Source organism: Syngnathus leptorhynchus, chromosome 4 (genome assembly GCF_054491065.1).
Source record: "Syngnathus leptorhynchus isolate UIUO chromosome 4, UIUO_Slep, whole genome shotgun sequence".
NCBI lineage: Eukaryota > Metazoa > Chordata > Actinopteri > Syngnathiformes > Syngnathidae > Syngnathus > Syngnathus leptorhynchus.
In genome coordinates this window covers 8282435-8303562 of record NC_141198.1, presented here as the reverse complement: position 1 = coordinate 8303562, position 21128 = coordinate 8282435, and the positions used below count along the sequence as shown (strand labels likewise).

Sequence of the window (21128 nt, the reverse complement as noted above, 5' to 3'; positions counted from 1 at the left end):
CAAGCAGAAAGTCCTACAATACTACCAAACTACTCACAGTTTGGACATTTGAACATTTGATAATTTCAGAGATTTTGAGTGCAGCTGATAGCCGGTTGTATTGTAATGTATGGCTTTAAAATAGAACTGAACAATCGCGCTGCATGGAAATGTGATTACCAGTCATGCTGAGAAGAGAATGAATGCCTGGCCCGAATGTAATTGCTAGAGGAAAAGGAATGGAAGTACAAAGTCAGTGAATGCAAATATATATTGTTTAGGAAACCATTCAGATCTATACACTATTCTTTGCCAAGACTATTTGGACCTGCCAGTTTGGCTTAGTATAAAACCTGAACTGTGAAAATTGAACAAAGACATTAGTCATGTTTGAATTCAGACTTCATAGCAATCGCAATCCCTTTCCTAAATGTATTCAGTTCAATTTATTCATAAATCATACCAAAAAATTTAAATCAACAAAAATACACACTTTTATTTCCATTACAATTGCTGTCTTTTTATTTATATTCATTGCTGTGAACTGTTATTTCAATGTATGAAACAACCGGAACAATTCTTTATTGCCCTAAAGGGTTTTTTCGATTACAGTGTTAATTTTTTCCCCATTAAATATCAGAGCTACTGTAACACATGCTTTAGTAGCCAATTGGTATTTTGATTTTTGTGTATTAATTTAGGGCTTATAAATTGTTTTGTAATAATTATTATTTTCCTAACATGCTGTAATAATGTGCATATGTATGTTGATCCTGTTTACGTTTTGTTTGTGAGTTGCTCTGCCACACTCTTTTTGGTGTATCACAACACACGACATGCACTAAATGGAGAGATGGGGGTTCAGTATGGAGTTTGATATATTGTAAATGGGTCTAATGCTATTCAAATCTCATGGTGGCTTTTTTGCCAATTTTATTGAGAAGCAAAAAAAAAAAAGATGTTCATCATGGAAAAGCAACAGCTTATTTACACATTCTGTTTGCATTAAATGGATAGTACACAAATGTTATGTAAACATCTTTGACTGTTTGACTTTTTAAAAGTTAACGCATTAACACCTCCAGGCTAGATTGTTCAACTGGAAACCAAATTCCTCTAGCATTGACCAGAGATCAGAGTCAGCTGTTTTTGCATGCAGAAAAATGACTGACCCTAACTTTACATTGATGAACTAACAAAGAAATATACGAACATTAGATTTAAAAAGTAAATTGTGTATGTTAAATTCGCTCCTGATTATAAGTCGCACCCCTGACCAACCTATGAAAAAAACTGTGATTTATAGTCTGGAAAATACTTAAATTTGTTGGGTTGCTGTCATCAATCATTTTAGAGAACAATTTATTCATCCCTATTATAAAACAGAAATCAGGTGCAGTCCTTTTCAAGACCTAAACACCTGTGTCCTTTGGTGGTAGTGTAGTTCGCCTAGTTCAGTCAGCCAGATGGGGCCATTATCACCATCACACTGGTTTTAAAAGTCTCTGAATATGACTTTGCACCTCCAGACTCTCTGCACTTTAAATATGAATGTTTAGTCATGTTAAACATTTTTATTGCTAAATTGCTTTTGTAATCTTTATCGTTTTAGGATAAGTTTTCATCCTGATGATTTCTCCGTCCTACTAGTCAAATCCTTGGCCATGGATTGAATTTAGTAAACAAAGAATAATGTAACGATTCACAAAGGTTTGAATATGATGGATTTAAAATTGCCCATCTTAACATTCACAAGGAACTTGTGCCTTTAATTAGATCAGTTGTAGCCTTTAAAAGGGAACAAGTGTTTTACTACAACACCATTTAACAAATTGAAATCTTGCAGCAATAGATCAGTCCTGTTTAATTTCATTTTGAGAAGCTTGAGTATCATTGAGGGTATAATCGATCACTTTTTTTTTTTTTGCATTTACTGTATTATCAAGTCCTATATCCTTATTTTTGAATTATTCTCTAAGTCAGGGGGACTGAACCACGTGAACCTCATGCGCACTGTGATTCTGATGTATGTTCTGTTAATCTGCACCTTTAACTTGCCACTATAAATATTGTCCCTCCTCTTGCGTTTTGTCATTTATGTAATGTACCCTAACCCTCCGTTAATTATTACTTACCACACCAATAATGATTATCCTCCCATGATCCGACATATTGATTTAACTGTCACATACACCACCACGCTGATGTTACACAGATAGAACACCAGCAAATCTATATACATGCTTAAAATGTGTGTTCTATCATTGGTGAGCCCTTATGAAATATGTGAATGATATATTTTCCTGTGAGTTTGAAACGAACAATATTTGTCCATGAAATACTGCTTATTGATCTTTGTCACGTTTGTTATTTTGATAAATCATTTTAATATCTGCTGGCTCCTAAACTAGAAATTAGAGCACAGCTCTGCATTATCAAATTGCAGCTCCCTTCTTAATATTACGTCCTCCTTTTCCAGTAATAATTTGTGGATGAAACTGTTATTAACCTGATGCGACCCCGTTCTCATAAAAGAAGCAAGAATGTGAAACTACTTAAAGATTAGATTTTAGGCCAAGAAGTTAGGAAGGAGTAATGTAATATTTGGCTTGCACTTTGAAATCTAATTTCAACAACCAATTCACATAAAATGCTGTATCACATAATAATTGAATCGTGCGGAAGCTTCATTATTTTATCAAGCAAAGAACAGAGATTGGAGTGCTCAGCATTTTGGTCTTCTGAAGGTAGCCAACAGATCCACATTTACTCAGCACCTGGGATTTGACTTCCTCATGTGTCTCATTCTCCACACACTGTATGTGTGTTTGTTTAGCAGCATTGCTTTTCAGAGCAATTGTCAGAGGTCAGAGCCTTCTTGGTTCTGCACAAGGAACTGATCAACAGTGGCAGCCAATTATTTGTTAAGATCTTTTCCCTCTGTTACTTCCTCCTTTTTATCTATTTAATCAATGCCGCTTCAGTTAAGCTAACAGGTTTCACCACTCCAGCGCCAGTAGATATTTAGATGGATGTGTTTGTGACCACAGTCCTTTCTTGTAGATGCATCTTCAAGATAAGATGTGACTGCTTCCATTTTACGCTGCAACTTAATGCAAGTTTCTTTTGTTCCACTGCAGTTTACTTTGCAGTCTGTGGCAGAGATGAATATTACGACGGTTTGGTAATGCACATCATCTGACATTGGGCAAGGGGAAACAGAGCAAAGTGGTTGGTCTGAGTGGCTGAAGGAGATGAACCATAGTGGCCTTATTCCCAGATTCCCATGGGCCTCCCCTGCTACAGAAAGCTTAGGGATCCATCACTGACCAGATAGTCACGTGCGAGTGCGTGATCACAGCGGCCGGCTCACTGTGGGGCTAAATGGAAGACTAATGGGAAGTGGGAGTGAGCGTGACATGCTCCAAGGAAGCCTGTTCCCTCTCCCTCTACCTGTTATCCATCATACCCCCTGCTGATACTGGGAGATAGTTGTCCCATGGTGATGGGAGGGTCCAAAGGAGCAGTACAGGTGAGATGACTACTGGCTGGGGCTGGCCACAAAGACAAGGACTGATTGAGGTAGCGATGAGGCTGTCTTTTCTGCACTCAGAAAAAATGGAATAATGTCAGCAAGTCAAAATAGCCAAACAAAAAATGTAATGCTTTTATTTGATTATCTATAACTCCCAAGGTGATGAAAGTGAAATACAGTAACTGTCAGTAAAAAAGATGGGAACAAATGGCGATTAGGAATGAAGCTTTCATATGCACGAGACATGGGTTCTTGTCTGGATAAAAGGTACCCATTTTTATGGCTGAATAGCCATCTAATTCAGTATGGAGCTTTCAGATGAACTTTTCAGATATTCACTGTACTTTTCTAAGTGAAACGGAGGATGCGTTTACATGCGCACAAAAAATTGCACACTTGTGCACTCATAGCAACAAAAGCCAGTAAAATGGCTCTTCGAATGTCCTTTTATATTAGCACAGATAAGAATTCCCTTTAAAATAGACATCACCTTGAAGGCAAAGAAAAGAGATTATGGATTTTTTTGATCACCTACAAGGACTACTTTACCAAACCCTCAGGCAATATGCTCTTCAAAATCAGCAGCAATAATCTGCGGAGCTTCGCCTCAAACATTAGTGCTTATCATGGCAGTGTGGATAGAAATTGAACAAGTCATCCAAAAAACACTATCTGATTAAAATGTAAAATAATCGCGTAAAATTTATTGTAAAAGTAATAATACACATGCAAATGCGTACACTTTTCTTGGACTTTAAGATGACACACACACACGCGCACACACACACACGCACGCAGCCCTATGTCCTCGTAGGAAGGACGCTGTCCTGGTGGAATGACAAAGAGCTTTGTGCTCGGAGAGCTGCAGGCTGAGTTCTGATCGGTGAGTCTATCGGCTGTCCTCTGCTCTTTGACTTTGTGCGCAGGACAAGGACAGAAGTTCCACTGCCCACTTCAATGCAATGCATCCCGTCCTGTCATAGGATCTGACACCTTTCAATCCCATCTGATTAGTGCATTGAGAAGTGCACAGGCAAAGGTCGCCTTGAGCTGTGGTGATATTGAACTCAGTCCATTACATTGGGTCTAATAATTGTCAGCTCTGATTGTAAAATCAGAACATTTTTGCCTTTTTATGAGTGAAATAATTTTTTATGCTTCATCAAAAGTTATCAACTGTTTGAGGTATCATTGAAATTCTACCCCCACTATTGAAAACCTTCCAAAGCCTTAGATCAGGGGTGCTCATTACGTCGATCGCGATCCACCAGTCGATCGCGGAGGCAGTACTGGTCGATCGCAGCGTGACGTTAAGAAAAAAAAGAATTGTCAGCCTATCATCACATAACTACAAAAAAATTAAATATTTATTATGTGTGTTGTGCAATATTGGCCTATTCAGTTATGCAAGGTACATCAACATACATTGTACATACAAAGAACCCTTAATAAATTTGAAAATACTTATATGTTTTGCATTTTTGTGGCGTGTAGGTACATCATTTTGACTTGGTTGTTTTATAAGTAGCTCGCATGCTGAAAAAGTGTGAGCACCCCTGCCTTAGATCATACTGATACCATGTCACCGCAGGAAGGTAGAAACTTTGACAGTGACTGCGTAGCCTTCTGGACACAACAGACTAACAGCAACTGCATTCTTTTGTTGAGCTCCAAGCAGCATCATTTTAGCACAGCAGGCAGAGGGTTGAAAAGGACAGAAACGGAATCAATGATAAAAAGTGTTTTATCTATCCAAGATGAGAAAAATTGCTTCACTGTGGGCTTGGCTGAGAGTAGGCCAGAGTTGAGTGGAAACTGGCTATGGTTGAAGTGGAAACCAAGGGGAGGTTGGAGTCTCGGGAAGGGACTCTCAGTGAAATCCTACTATGAGGAGGGATGCAGCTGGAGTAAGCAATGATTGAATCGTGTTGGGGGTGCTACAAGACAGTACAAAAGAATATACCTTGGTAAATACAACAAAAATGCAACTTGTAAGGCAGCCTTCTACTTTCATCATACTCATTCAGCAACTGTTAATCAAACACAAAATGATATGACAATAATATGGCACGATTAAAGTATCACAAATAGGGCTCCAAATAACGATTATTTTAATACTTAATTAATCTACAGATTGTTTTGTTGATTCATTCATCAATCATTGAAAAAACACACACATTTTTAATATATGTTTTAGTTTATTTATTTATCTATCACAGAGACAGTACATATGAATGAATATGTCTGTCAGTATAAGTTAGACAGCAAGCCTTCATTAAAAACAGGACATTCATTCATGTTTTCTGCACTAACAATATGAAAAAAAAAATTTCATTTACTGTCTTGGTCCTCAACATATTGGAAAACAGGCAAAAATGCTGATCATTGTTTTTCTAATTCAACAGTCAAGCGTCAGCAGGGATAGACTCCAGGCTTGTTTTTTTTTTTTTATTTTTTATTTTTTTTTTTCAAAGTTGCAGCAGTAGCAAGAAGTCATTCTCTAATTCATTGTGTAAACAAGAGCCAGCAAGCGCAGACCCTGCAATTAAGTGTCAGTCCTGCAGATATGATTTGATTCCTTAATAGCCTGTCATATTTACTCTCAATGCTTTATCAGGCTGTGCGTGACTTTCTGTGGCAGTGCATAGTTTGAAGTGTTGTGGCGGTACATTAGCAGCTAGTGTCGCTTTCAAATCTCATTTGACTTCAGGAAAAGGTGCCAGCACAACCACTCTACGGAAAGATCAGGCGGCCGCTGCTGTACAATAAGCAGCCCCACTTTGCTTGACATCACTGGCTGGGTTTAATGCCTTTTATCATGTGAGTCTTCAAAATGAATATTTAAGGCCTACTCCTGCTGTTTAAAGCTTGTAAAAAGTTGGTAACAAGACAGTTTGATACCAGAGATAGCAAAGCTGTAGTGATGTTAAGCAGTGGCCCACTTATCTGCTTTCAGCTCATGCTATCCATTTGATGTTCTATTGCTTTTGTTACAGGAACACACCACTGTTCTAGTTCAAATAACAATAGCCATCTGCACACCTCCTGCAGCCCTCTATTTCACCTCTTTGCTGTCATCTCTCAAAGATGTTATTGTTTTATCACTTAGTCCATTGATGTGTCGCCAAGGTGGGCGGGATGTGCTCTCGCTGCTCCCTCCGCAAAGGTCATCGAGTCATGGATGAATTTTGTTCATCAGATGATTGACAGCTAATTTTCATCAGAGGATCAACCGTGGGCTGGGAGTCCCAGAGTGCTTGGCAGTTGGGGGTGGTTTGGGGGGCTCGCCTAAGCTACTGTATTCACTCACTTATTGCCTGTTCAAGTGGCCTTGCACTCTTCACTTGACAATCTACTACAGTCAAGCTATATATTTTATTTTTAGAGAAGCTGTGTCCGATTTTTTTTCCTTTCTTCTTCTTTGAGCACAACGATCAGGACAAACGATCTCATCCCAATGTAATTGGGTGGGCATTAAAACCAGCCACTTGTATTTCTATCGGGGACAAAAATCTGTTAGTCAGTGTGAGAGAAACAAGTGTTGCAGCCTGCAGGCATTTTTTACGTTAGACTAGGTCTTTTTTTGAGGACATGGTCTCTTTAGTTTATACCACAATCAGAATAACAGGAAGCAGCAAGGACAGACAACAGGGCAACAGCAGCGTGGGGGCAACAGACTGCTGGGGCAACAGATAGGGCTACAGAACAAACTGACGCAGAAGTCTGGGTGTGCGGGGTTTATATAGGGCGGCTAACAAGCTGGAAGCAGGAGCAGGCAATATTTGTAGATGCTGCTGACGGCACGGGAGTGACAAGAGAGATGAGCTGTCCAGAGTACCGGTCATATGAATGCATGACACTCATTGGTATTGTTCTAACCCGGAATTAAGAAGCTGCCTCCTCTTTGTGTGAGTGCACATGTTCACCGGTAGACTTGAAGTGTGTTCGATGACCGCTCGCAGAATAAGATATCTCATAATTACACAGAAAAAAAAACTCATTCAATGCGCCAAACAGCAATAACAAGTACTTGAGCATATTGCAGGGGGTACATGGAAACATTTTATTTGATGCACCAAAATCAGAACAGCCGCAGGTCAACCCAGCTGCAGGGACAGACACTCTGAGAAAGTAGGCGTGTGTTTAATCTGTAAGGGATAGCTCCTCACTTGTGATGTTGCAATGTGTTATGAAGTGTAGATGGTTGTGTGATTAGATGTTTACTTTCACTGTATTTACAATCTTTCCATAAACATGTGGAGAAGTAGATCTTGGTCAAGCTGTTACCAAACAGAACCCAATTTTGTATTTTCTCTTGTAGCTGACTATTCATTTCCCATGTAAAACATGTACTCTTCATTGCGAAAAAATAAAATAATAAAGGGCAACAAAGCCTCTAGCTAAGTTTCCTGAGTCCTCTGGGTGTGCAACGCTTTAGTTCCCTCCATTTTCTCAACACTGAAAACAGTTGAAAAGTAAAACAAGTGCAGCAGTAAAAACCCTTTTACCAAAGGCAGTTTCCTTGAGAAGTTGCCTTGTCACCATTTGACAAATGTTCCTATGTGCCTGTGCAGATGCATGTTTAAGACCATCTCGTCGGATGTATTGGGACATACGAGTGTATTTGCCGTGTTTTGAGAGTGTTGTGCTGTTGTGCTTGGAATGAAAGGCTTAGCATCTGCCTATTTTCTGATCTGCAGATTAGCCTGCAGCTGACTGGCCGCTCCAGTGCAGGATGAGCAAACACACACCTTCCAGCAGCCTTTGTTAAATGATCACTTGAAATCAGCTTCTTTTTGGTACACCCAAAATATCCTCCTGATGGTGCAGCACTTTTCTGGCTTCTAAAAGCCTGAAATTGAGCTGGGTTTGAGAGAATATATGATGTGCATGATGTGCACTATTCAATATACTGCGGTACCTTGACTTAAAAGTCTTACAATTTCTTAGATTATGAAGTATGAGTTCTTGCTTGGTCAAGACAAAATACAAGTTATGGGCAAGCATCAGAAACAAAGGAGAGCTACCGTAGATGATGCACTTTGGGAAACAGAGCACTCATCACTACAAGACTTGACATGACTTGGGTGCATGACTTCTGATAACAATCATGATGCAACGCAGACGGATAGAAAACAGGGAACGAAATACAAAGCAACGAGCTATACATGGAATGATTGGTTAACAGTGGAAAAAGGGCTGACAAAAACAGGTGGAAGCAAGAAACAATTACAGTATGTAAACATCTCCAATCAGTTCTAAGAAAGTTGTGCTATTAAATTTGTTGCGACAGTTGAAGATATGATGAGTTACAGGTATGAAACGTGCTACAACATTTTTCATCGTGGAACTGGGTCGTAATGAAATGCGTGAGCATTTCAATTCAAGAGTGAACTGCGCTTTGCTCTCTGATTGCCTTTTAGGTAGCCTTATTCAGACTTTTTATTCAACTCAGTTTGGCTCCGACTTTCAGCAGTACTGATAAGCCCTGTCAGATTTTCCCCTGATTGCTGACACATTTGCAGACTTGGATAGAGTGTAACTTTAAGCTGTCAGCTAAACGCTGTTACCTTTATAACATCTCTGCCCCTTTTCCCTTCTCTGGGCTGTTGTTCTTTTCCCTTGGGCTATGTGGTGCTTGGCATCCAGAATACCTTGATTGTGACTGCTCAACTTTAGAACTGGTCTATATACAGACTGAAGAGAACCGGTACATTGGCTTAAAGTATTTTGGGATTGCAATTTCTTTTTATCTGGAGGAGGGTACTCTTTGATTTTTGTTTAGTTTACCTATGATGTGTAAGTGCAAAAGGGAGGAATGCAAACTGTAGTTGACCTGAACAAGTTAAAAGTACACATCTATTCCACACAAGCCCTTTTTCTGCAGTGTGGAGTTGCTTACACATATTCAATGCCGTGCGGTTATATTGGAAGAGTTCCTAAGAACCTCTTCAAACTTGGTTTTAGAACACAGTTCGAGGAGAGTCGTCAGTACACAGGCAACTGAATGGCCGACAGTTGTTGGCATTATTTTAAGCAATGTGGCCAAGAACGATGGAACATAAAATAATTATAAAGTACAGTATTTACAGTACACATATTTTGTGTTTACCAACAATAACAAACCATATTTGCAATTGCCTATGTACCGACGGATGAAATAGTGAAACCTGTGGTAAAGAATTCAGCAAGCAGCATGCACCTCGCTGTAGTCTAATGCATTGGAGGTATCCCAGTCCAACAGTTGAAGCCCCTGCCTCAGGGGTGACAGCTTAGTGGGGTGGCCGAAGGGCTTCAGACACCGGAGGCTGACAATGACCAAACGCCAGTGGCAGCAACTTGGACAGGGGGCCAATTCAGTGAGAGGTGGTTCAGTCAATGAGAGGGAGCTTGCGAGCGAACTTGCCATCCAAATGTTCTGGAACCTGTAATGGAAAAGGGTTTGGTCCTTGTCAGCCTCTGGTCCTCTGAAGCCAATGGACTGAAAAAAATCTGTGAAGCAGCGAGGCCGTGAAAGATAAACCGTGATCTAGTAGCGAGGGATTATTGGAAGCCTTTTCCAAGAATTTTTTGGGGGTTTGAAAATTGTAGCTATGGCAGTTTATTTAAGCATGTACACAGCTACTCTTTCCCTGCAAACAACATGGTGCAAATTAGTTTAAATCCACTAACTATCTTAATTACCCTTTTCCACAGATTGCCAATGAAATTATATCAAAACATAGCATCACTAACGCACACACGTCTGCAATACTCACAGTAATTAACCTAACCTGTTCATTTTGAGGCTGTGAGAAAGAAACATTCACAAGCACTTACAGGACATGCAATCTCCACAAAGAGATAATCGAGACCCAAACCCCGATCTCCAGACTGGGGTTACAACCTCACTAACTTTGCTTGTTAAGAAAATTCATGTTATAATTGTCCTGCTTAAAAAAATAATAATTTCCTACTGTTCAATACTGGGAGTTGCAAAAATAAGCGGTCGATTGGCAATTGGCACCAACTTACACTCTTAATTTACTGCAGTGTCAATCACACCTTCAACAATGAAAGCACATCTTATGGTGGGTGTTGAGGCTGATACAACACATAATATGTAAAACAAACATGCATCAAATGGAATGTCAAGACAGGCAATGTAGCTTCTGGGACAGCTTTTAAAGGCAACCAATCATTTGAATAATGTATTGCTTGACAGGATAATTAGTTCTGAAAATGCAGTAACCATGCATGGATGTAAAAATCTTGCTGGTATACAAAGGAAACCCTCATTATGGTCTATAGATGAATAATAATGTCATTCTTCTTCCACAGAGTGAAATTGAGAGAAGGAGTGACGTTCCTCGGGGCCCGTCCCAGCAACCCCACACAGTGGATAGTGAGTCAGGATGTGAGGAGTGAAGGACACCGGGTAGTGACCCTTCGTTGCCACAGGAAGGAGTCCAGCTTCGATCTAGAGAGGTCAGCACAAAATAAATTCATTCTTATATTCTCTTAGAATGCATTATGTTTGTGTTTCTACTTTTTTTTATCTGTGGACTTTGTTATTTTGTTTTAGTAATTGCAAATGGTATTTTTTTATCCAACCTCAAATGTCGACATCACTATCGAGGTTTATATGAGGTTTATATTTCAAGAACTCAACACTTGATAGTGTTTCCCATAGGGATCAATTATGATATTTGTTACCAAGTTAGGATAGTAACGGAATTAATACATACATTATATAATGATATCCTATCCCCCCAAAAGAACAAAACTATAATCGTTAAAGAAAACAATACAGGTAATTTATTTTAAATTTGATCATTTTGCAGGTTTATATTTTTAATAAGGATAAAGACATGTGAGCTGAAAAGACAGAGAGGGACTGGCTGTTTTATTTAAAACCTCACCCACTTTCAAACTAGCCGGTCAAGACACCTTTTTCAAAGTTAAAGTGAATAACTGGTTGCAATACAAGTCAATGGACCCAATGGAGCATCATTGCTCCAACCCTGCAAAGTTTTTTTGTCCATTTAACAAATGACAGACCACTGGATTGTTTTAGTGGGTTTCTCAAAAGTGGTTGCATGAGACACGTTTGACTCTGCTCTACAAACTATTGGTCCATCCGATGTCATTATTTGTAGGAAGAGCAGCAGTTTTTACGAATAAAATGAGTAGTTAGAGAGGACCAGGCACTATTATACTAAGGTCACGTGGAAAAAAAAAAAACTTTAAAATCCATACTTGTCATTGAAGTTGTGATAATGTGTTGAGTTACTCAGATTCAGTGTGGAGGGGGTGTAATTTGATTGTCTTGGTCTCTTGATGTGAGTAGACATCCTGTGTGATGTGATTAGACATGCTACGTTGACCAGAAATGATTATAAAGCCACAACACATGACACTGACCAATAAGTCACAGACTGGTTCAGGCTTGAAACAAAATGAAGACAAATATACCGTATTTTCCGCACTAGAGGGCACACTAAAAAGCCACTAAAGTGCGCCTTTTAAAAGGGTGCGCCTTTTGTGTAGACCAAATTCCAATTGTTTTGTGTGGCTTCCGTAATATACAGGCGTAATATGAAGACCTGATGAACCAATCAGAGGACATTACGTTTTATGTAGATTGGGGCACAAAAAACACTCAGAGGACTGTACATAACATGTAGAGTATGTACCTGCGCCGCCATTGATAAATAAATACTACCGTTTGTGCAAATCTGTAAAGTTGGTTTGTGACTTCCGCCACACAGAGAAGTAATATACAGGCACCTGATGAACCAATCAGAGGACACTACATTTTGCATAGATCGAGGCAGTAAACCAATCAGAGGACTCTATGTAACACGTAGAGTACCTATGTACCTCCGCCATCATTAACAAATAAATATTATCGTTTGTGCAAAGAAAACAGCATTAGGACCCTCTAAAATGGCATAGACAAAGAGACATGCTTACGACGCACTATTAGAGCTTTCTGGAAAGCCAGGATCATTGCAGAAGAGCAACGTGATGACGAGACAATGACGAGAAGAAACTTTGCATGTTTAATGACGAGCTTTCTCAACTGTTTAATTTGGATACAGAAGATGAAGACTTGGACGGATTTGCGTATGAATATCGATTAACATAATGCGAGTACAGTAGAGTACATGGTTAAATGTAGAATTAAATACAACCGACCTCATTGTCTTGGTCCTGTGACGTTCTTTTGTTTACCGTAAGTTATGGCATGCTTGCGCCCTATAATGCGGTGTGCCCTATGTGTGGATTAAATACAAAATAGACCCCGCAATTGAGTCTACGCCTTTTAACGCAAAGCGCCTTATGGTGGGGAAAATACGGTAATTAAGTCGACATGACATCTCCCAGCAACCCCTGTGGAGACAAAGTGGCACAGAAAATGGATGGATGGATGGATGGATGGATGGATGGATGGATGGATGGATGGATGGATGAATGGATGGATGGATGGATGGATGACGCATCACAAACCTCTAATTTAGTGATGTATATTGTAACAATCAGGAGCTACCTTTCTTACCTAAAAATGACTCACATTTGAAATGAAAGGTCTATTTGGAAGGAGCCTGGCCACCACACGACTCCTTCTTGTCAGATGTGATTGAATTCATATTGACATAAGAATAAACATGTTTTTTATTAGAAAGGTCACAACCTCTCCGTGCCAAGCTAAATTTGTGTTAAGTTCTTGGCCTTTACACCCCTGTGGATGTAATACACCATGCCTGTGCATGACATAAAGTGGAGCCGCAGCATCTCGAAGCACACAGAAAGAAGTCGTCAGCAATCTGCAGAAGTGAGCAGCAACCAGCCATTACCATTCATTTTCCAGTTTGCAGAGATTATCCTCGGTGCTCTGGGTTTGGACCTTGCCCTCTTTAACCCACTGTACACGTGTGCTTTATTGTGTCATGTATTTATTTTGTATTGATTGGGAAGGAGTCTTTTTCTAACCATTTAGACCATTTACAGAGGACTACTCCTTAATCCCTACAGCTGTCAAAGTTACTGCAGAAAGAAGACCAAACCTGTCCTGTGATGGCTATACAAAGCACAATGCTTCGCTTTCCATCGTCTCTTCCTACTTGAGCCCAGTCTTTGCAATGAAACTCTTTTAGAAAGGGATTAGGCTCGGCTATCTCATCTGTCGAGCTGTCATACAGCCGCCTCGCTTCCCTCCTTAAGGATGAAAAGAGGACTGGCTATGTGTAAATTGTAAATTGTTGTGTAGGTCAAACAAACCTGGTTGTTTGTTTTCTGTCCAAACAATGCAGTTAATGTGCATTCATCAACAAATCCCCAGGTGACTTGAATAGCACTAGGTATACCCGCAGTGAATTAGAACTAGAACTAATCTAAAAGATGTAATGCTTTGACCTATTAATTATTTGGTATTTCTATTGTCATAATACGTGAAGGATACCAAAATAAACAGTCAACTCTGTATTATATTTTGGCACCTGCTTTTGGGGAGTCAGCTGCATTCCCAGGCTATTTCAAAGGTGGAGCTAAATAATGTAGTCTGTTAAAGAACACAAAAGTGGCTTCTAAAATCCAGCTCAAGAAGAGGATTCAAAACTGTGGGTTGTTTTTCACACTCCCCATAGTAAAAGCACAAGCCCGTTTTGGGATTACCATCCTAAACTATGGCGAACTGGGCTGAACTGCATTGCTTGGTTAAAATTTGGCTCGAAGTAAATGAAACCGCAGCATAATGGTAATTGCTAAAAGTAACATGTAAAGTAAATATGTGCTCATGTGAATCCAAACTGAGCATTATTACCTCCATACATTATTTTTTCAATCAACAGAATTGATTACTGTAATACAGAAAATATTTTCTCTAGTCGCATACTACTTTTCTGATTTGTTCACTGTGTTGGTTGGTTAGTTAAATATCATAATAAAGTCACATTTCAGCAAACCTTGTAGAAATGTACTAGATCCAGACAACAGTGCTGAGAAAAATGTCCTTTACTTTTTACATGCTTTTGCAGTCTTGCAATCATTAAATTCGGTCGGTGGAACTATGGTTAAAAATGGGTCGTATTGGGAGCCTACTTGCACGTTTAGGCCACGACTGTGCACTGAAACAGGATTACACGATAAACATAACTTGAGCTGTTTGGCCTCTAAATTGCCATTTGACTTCAATGTCAGCTGATATGTGCTTAACTTACACATCCAACAGCACGCCTCAGGGTGGGCAGCTGGACTAATGACACCAGCAAGCATACAGTATATGTCATCAGTAATGATCCGTTTATTAGCAGACACATAAACGTGTGCACACAAAATACTCACACATAATTGTTTTGAAACAGCTAATAGGACCCTGGGTGTGTGTCACCTCTCATGCCCAAGCACTGTAAATCACAGGTGTCAAACTCAAGGCCCGGGGACCAGATACGGCCCGCCACATCATCTTATGTGGCCCGCGAAGACAAGTTGTGCATCAAATTTGTGTCTTTACTGGATTTGCAAATTGTCTTCACTTTTAATAATATATATTATTTTAAATATTTGACCAGTTTTTACTCGTCTGATATGAAAACAAGTTGTCAGTTTGTTTTGTAGCTTTTACTGTATATAATATGAGGTGCTCATATATTTATTTGGGTTGACAGTCATAATGGCCCTCCGAAAGAAGCTATGACTACAATGTGGCCCGTGAAAAAAATGAGTTTGACACCCCTGCTGTAAATGGAACTATATAAAATATATGATGTGTATTATGGGATTAGTTTTTGCTACATGAACGTGGCATCCCATCTCTGGAAAAAAAGATTCTCTATGATGATTCTATAATACATCAAAACATCCAAATAAGTCCTTATGGGAAGGGATCAACTTACTTTGTGTGGTGCACATATTGGCGAGAGTGCACTCTAGTAGATTGAAGAGTTCACTTTGTCACCATTAAAGGCTGGCCTGTTCAAAACAAAGGCAGTCCTGCTTCTTCAGCATGTCGTAAGGCATAAGTGGAGTCGTCAGTAAACATGCCCTGTCTGGTTCTTAGTAGTTCATTAAGAGTGCCAAGGTGCAGATGGATATACTTGGTGAGTCACCACTTCATTAATCGCCCACACACCAGGTCTGAGACAGCGGTTTGCTCATTACAGAAGAAAGGTCTGTCCATTTCAGAGGAGGCGTGGTTCTTTTTTTGTCTCTTGCATCACAGCCTATTTTGTGCTGTTTCACTTGGATTGGCAAACAGAAGGAACCATGTAACCAATTCAGTATTGTGCTCAGCCAAAATGTATTACTCTTCCTGGCAGGAAAATTTTTTTGAATCACATTTATGTGAAAACTATTTCGTAGCGGGAGGAATAACAAATGAGGTTGGCTAGGACTTTAGTGTTCGTCTCCATCTCTGGTGTTCAATATAAAAGTAAAATATGTGATGCAACAAATAGATTCATAACATTCGTGCCGGTTTTATCAATCTTCCTGGAAATGGAATGTCTTTGTTCAAGCAAAAGTGAGGTATTCTTTCATAATGTTTCTTTAAGGCCTTAATGCCCAATTTTGATTTGCTTCCTATATACCGGATTATTTTTTCGGGCGCTAGGATGAGGCTTTGGGGGACTGTCTTTCTCATCTTTTTTGGAAACGAACCACATGTAATGGGGCGGCTCAGTGGAGCACTGGTTAGCACATCCGCCTCACAGCTAGGAGAGTGTGGGTTCGATTCCACTTCTGGGCCTATCTGTGTGGAGGTTGCATGTTCTCCCTGTGCCCGCGTGGGTTTTCTCTGGGCACTCCCACATCCCAAAAACATGCTTGGTAGGCAGATTGAGCACTCCAAATTGTTGTTTGATTGATGATTGTTTGTCTCTGTGTGCCCTGTGATTGGCTGGCAACCGGTTCAGGGTGCCCCCTTGCCTACTCCCGGATGACTGCTGGGATTGGCAAAACAATTCAACTTCCAAAAATCCTCTTGCGACATCATTGTGTTTCCATATCTTGGTTACTTATGAAAGAAAACAGACAGACATGACAGAAGTGATACTTTAGCTACACGAAGGCTGCTCGTTTCTTGCTCTCTTGACAGCCATAGAAAGGTAAATCATTTTTTGCTGTTTTCAAGTGGGCCTAAGTAGAGATATTCACATTTTGAGGCTGATTGCTCCCTGTTATTTTGACATTACAAGCAATGTCTGTCCAATGATTTCCAATGGAAAGACTGTGATCGTTCCCTTAAGTGACTCCCACCAAGACATAAACCGAGGGGAGGGGGCGCATTGCAAGAAATATTAAATTGTTTGTTGTCGGTGTTCGTGCAACAAATGTTCTCAGGACCATGTGCTAAGCGCATGCAGCAGAGGAGAGACAGATTGAGGTTTGCATGTGACCCCAGGAGTTCATGTGTTTTATATTTATTAAGGTTTATGAGAGAATATCCTGCTCTCAGAGGTAGAGGTTAATCCTCAGGGGGGGGGGATTAGATTACTGCTACCAGTGTTTCGAGAGCCAGTGTCTAAGTGATTCTGTTTTTTAGAATCATCTTCAATAATATTTTTTTAAAAGAATATATTTTTTAAATAGAGTAAACACACTCTCACAATAATGCTAACATTGTTGTAGACGACAGTAATATCCCAATTCATGCGACTTGGTTTTGAAGAATTTAGGACTGAGTTATAGGGCTATGTATTTGGAGGTACATTTCAACAAATTAGAAAGTCATAGAATATGGAACTTCTCTCATTTTAGTTGTTAAATTCAAAAAGTGAACTCCATATATATTGAAAAATACTTCAGTACAAAAAAAACTGATCTCATATTCCAGCTCATGTATACAAATAAAGTTTGCTTAGACGGTGAATTCCGTTTCTGCATTTGCTGATATCTAATCATCAAAATCATGATGATAAAATCATAAAATAGTTCAGTATTTGACTGTAAGCAGTGAATAATTATAATGCATGATCTTTTGAAATGAAGTACTAAAATAAATTGCAAATACCTTTTAGAAGACCAATTCCGCCCTAATTTCTGATGGAGCAACAACACAATGTTCTTAATATTTGTGCCCTATTTGAGGAACATTGGAAGCCAGATTTATCCAACTCTGATTGTTCCACTTGCGACCGCCAATCGGCAAACAACAAAAGAGTTTATTCCGATAAATTGTTTATTGTTCTGGTTCATCACTGCACACTTTTAACTCCAGCAAACCTTTTTTTTTTTAAATTCATATAAACAAAACTTGATCTTCAAATTAAGTCCTCCAATTTACCAAATAACTGCATGCAAGCAGATAACAGCATATCTTCATGCATTCAGTACAAATCATATAAAACGTGAAATTAATTTGTTGAGAAATGTACTGAAATGTTATTTGGGGAAAAGAAGAAACAAAATAAAGGGCTAATCCTCAAAGAAAGATGCTGAGAGACTATTCACACACAAACAGACAGCACAAGGCAGATTTAATCTGCCACAAAGACAAACAGCATGGTCAATACTAGTCTCGCATTCTTGACTGAAGCACTTGTGCTTGGTGACTCTGACATGCAATCCTATTTCTTTCCACTCTTGTCATTCATAGTCTACTTCATAGTCTACCAGATCTAAAACAGCAACAACAACTCTGTTTAGCACACACCACTCGGTGAAACCAGAGATGCCATCCTTGGCAGCCCTCTCGTACAGCCTGCTGCTTGTTGAACAACATTTACTAGCTCTGACATGTAATCAGAGGATGTGTACACCTCAATGGACCAAAAGAGGCGACGAGGAGCTGGAGCCTGACTGACGGTGGACTCCTGCCAGATGAGATGTGACGCTTTGTACATATTTGCTCTTACAACATACTACGTACAGTAAACACACGGAAGCCCACTCTTGTATTGGTTGTCTTTGTGAAAGTCACAACCAAAGCATACCTAACAATTCGTTAGCGGAACAATGCCAATAACGCAAGCCTCGTTACCATCCACAATGACATGGATGCAAGTTGAAGAGCAATTTCTTTATGTAACAGCATTCAGAGAGTGTACAGGGGCCAAGGCTGGAATGTTCCTCATCTGTGAAATCAATGCGCTACCATCTGGAATCTTAACTAGGGGGCCTTCTACATAGGACCGTTTATAACTAAAAAAAAAAATAACCAAGATAACGAGCTTGATATGGCTTTTCAAACATGTACTGTGACCAGCGGGGTGAGCATAAGATAAGACAAATCTCTTACTGAATAGCTGCCAAGAAAGAAAATACATCTGGCATGGAATTGTTTGTGAAACTTAGCCAGCATGTTATAATTTTTAAGAAAGAGAGAGAAAAGAGAGAAAGAGAGAGAGAGACAGAGAGAAAGAGAGACAAAGAGAGAGAGGGCGAGAGAGAGATTCCACTTCATTGTCTATACCTCTGTCAGTGGCAGCAAAGTCACAATGTCATCTATGTGGCTGATGTTAAATTGTCCCGACATTCCAGACACTCGTCATTAGTCTATCATTTTGTGATCCAACTCAACCCTTCAACTCTCTCTAAATCAGCACTCCATCTCTTGCAGGGACTGGTGGGAGACTGCCACTAGATCACTGTGCTCAATATGTAAATGAAAGCCCTTTAAAGCTCTCTTGCTTTAATTATTCTTCAAATTTCATGTCTGACTGCTTCCGATTATGGATCAATGTCTCATTTCTGTACCACTGGCTTTATGAAGGCAGTTTTTCTTTTTTTTTTTTTTCCCCCCACATTTTCATCACAAATAGTACATACATACATATAACTTTGCCACTGCAATTTCATGTTCTTAGCTGCTCATCAATTAGAGATCTGTCAGCTCAAAAGCTTATGATGCACGCCCTGCTATATTCACAACTACAAACATCATCACATGCCAAAAATGATGTTTTTCTTTTGTTATTGTACTGAGTGTGTGTGATTGTACTGCAGTGATGGATGGTATGAGTCTAAAATAAAGAGCATGACTTTTTCATTTTTAGCATTAAATAATCAAATTAATTACGTTTCATATACAATATCACCATTACCGTCACTGCTCAAAATGTGGTACGTTACTTTGATTATTGACTCAAAGCTGTTTGCATCAGACATCTGCAGTAGAGAGCAATAATCATGCTGTTTAATCAGCATCTTGGCAACAACCCAGCTTGGGTAAGGGCGACAACAGGAAGATATTTTTAACACTCAAACAGTGATATGCATTGAAGACTGAAAAAGAAGAGGATGGTGAACATTGAGCAACGAAATAAATTAAAAAGAAATTAACCTCATTCGGACCAACCGGACTATGTACCATCATCTGGCGGTTCTGACTGAATCTCTGTGTCTGTTCTAAAAGAAAATTGGCAGTGATGCTGGCGGCTGCTTTGCTAACGACCCGACTGCTTCGTGCCACTTTGGCACCAATCATTGGCATAGGGTTGTCAGGAAGTCTATCCCTGTGTGGGTCAAGGATCCCTGTTTTGTGGCAGGACGGGAGCCCTGTACCACTATGGCCACTCTTCTCACTATGTCGCACAGCCAATAAATCTGTGGCTTTGCCATCAAGGTTTTTCAACTCATTGGTCCAATAATGGGCTGGGAAGCACAGAAATTGTGGAGTGGATTTCCACCCACTTCAGCCACTAAAAAGATGTAAAACCCTCCCTGGTGCTGGTTGATGTGTGTGCGTACGTGCTTGTGTGAGAAAAAAACAATAACAAAAAAAAAAACACACACATACATATATATTCATGCGTTGATGTCACCACATTCATGCCTTCTGACCATCAAAGTTAGTTTGAGAATGAGATTCAAATCACTCTTGAGTTATTATGCCAAGTTATTCTTACTGCTGACAACATTTTTAGGTCCAGAACAATAAAATCAAAAACTAAGGACTATTTAAAACTGGTCATCTGGATAATGGAATTCAGTTCTGAATTTAGGAATCCTAAACATTTGATAAATTGTATTTTACAGAAAATTGACGAGTGGCTACCAATTCATGCGATTATGCACAGAAAAAAAGCTTGACAGACAGGTGAATGTGAATTTAGGGAAAAGAAAACTATGACCTAAAAAAGGGACCCAATTGATCATTCATCATGAAGTGAAATGTATTACTTTCTCTTGCTTTTCTTGCTCAGTCTGTTGTATTCTCAGGTATGTGTCAAATGAACAAAAGCACTACCTACTCCATTTTTTTAAAATGAAATAGTTAAAAAGGAGCCAGGCAGATCTTGATTCTTCATGCTTCACTTCCTCAAGTCCCATGTGATTCACAGGCAATTAAGCCCGGGGTGCAATTAAGTTAGTCATGCCCACACAGCCTTTGCATGACTCACCTGTCATAGTCATTACCTTAACATTTCCATTGTTGACTCTGGCATATTGTACATACAAGTTTTATTGATGGGCAACCTGAATTGTTGAATTTCGATAAACAAATCCTGCCTTCTTCTACCAGTAGATCATACGTGTCAAACTAAAGGCCCGGGGGCCAGATACGGCCCGCCACATCATTTTGTGTGGCCCGCAAAGACAAATTTTGCATCAACTTTGTGTCATTACAAATTATCTTCACTTTAAAAAAATAGATATATTGCTAGCAATTTTTACTACCATTCATGTTTTTATA

At 39.5% G+C, this 21128-nt stretch overlaps 1 protein-coding gene across 1 annotated transcript in view; it reads left to right on the top strand.

The window, feature by feature from the left end:
- The window catches only part of LOC147057881 (transmembrane protein 132C), a 77878-nt gene that overhangs the window by 18423 nt on the left and 38327 nt on the right, over nucleotides 1-21128 (top strand). The window contains exon 3 of the mRNA XM_085910103.1: nucleotides 10835-10981. Coding sequence (XP_085766229.1) covers nucleotides 10835-10981 — 147 coding nt within the window. The remainder of the gene's footprint in view (nucleotides 1-10834; nucleotides 10982-21128) is intronic.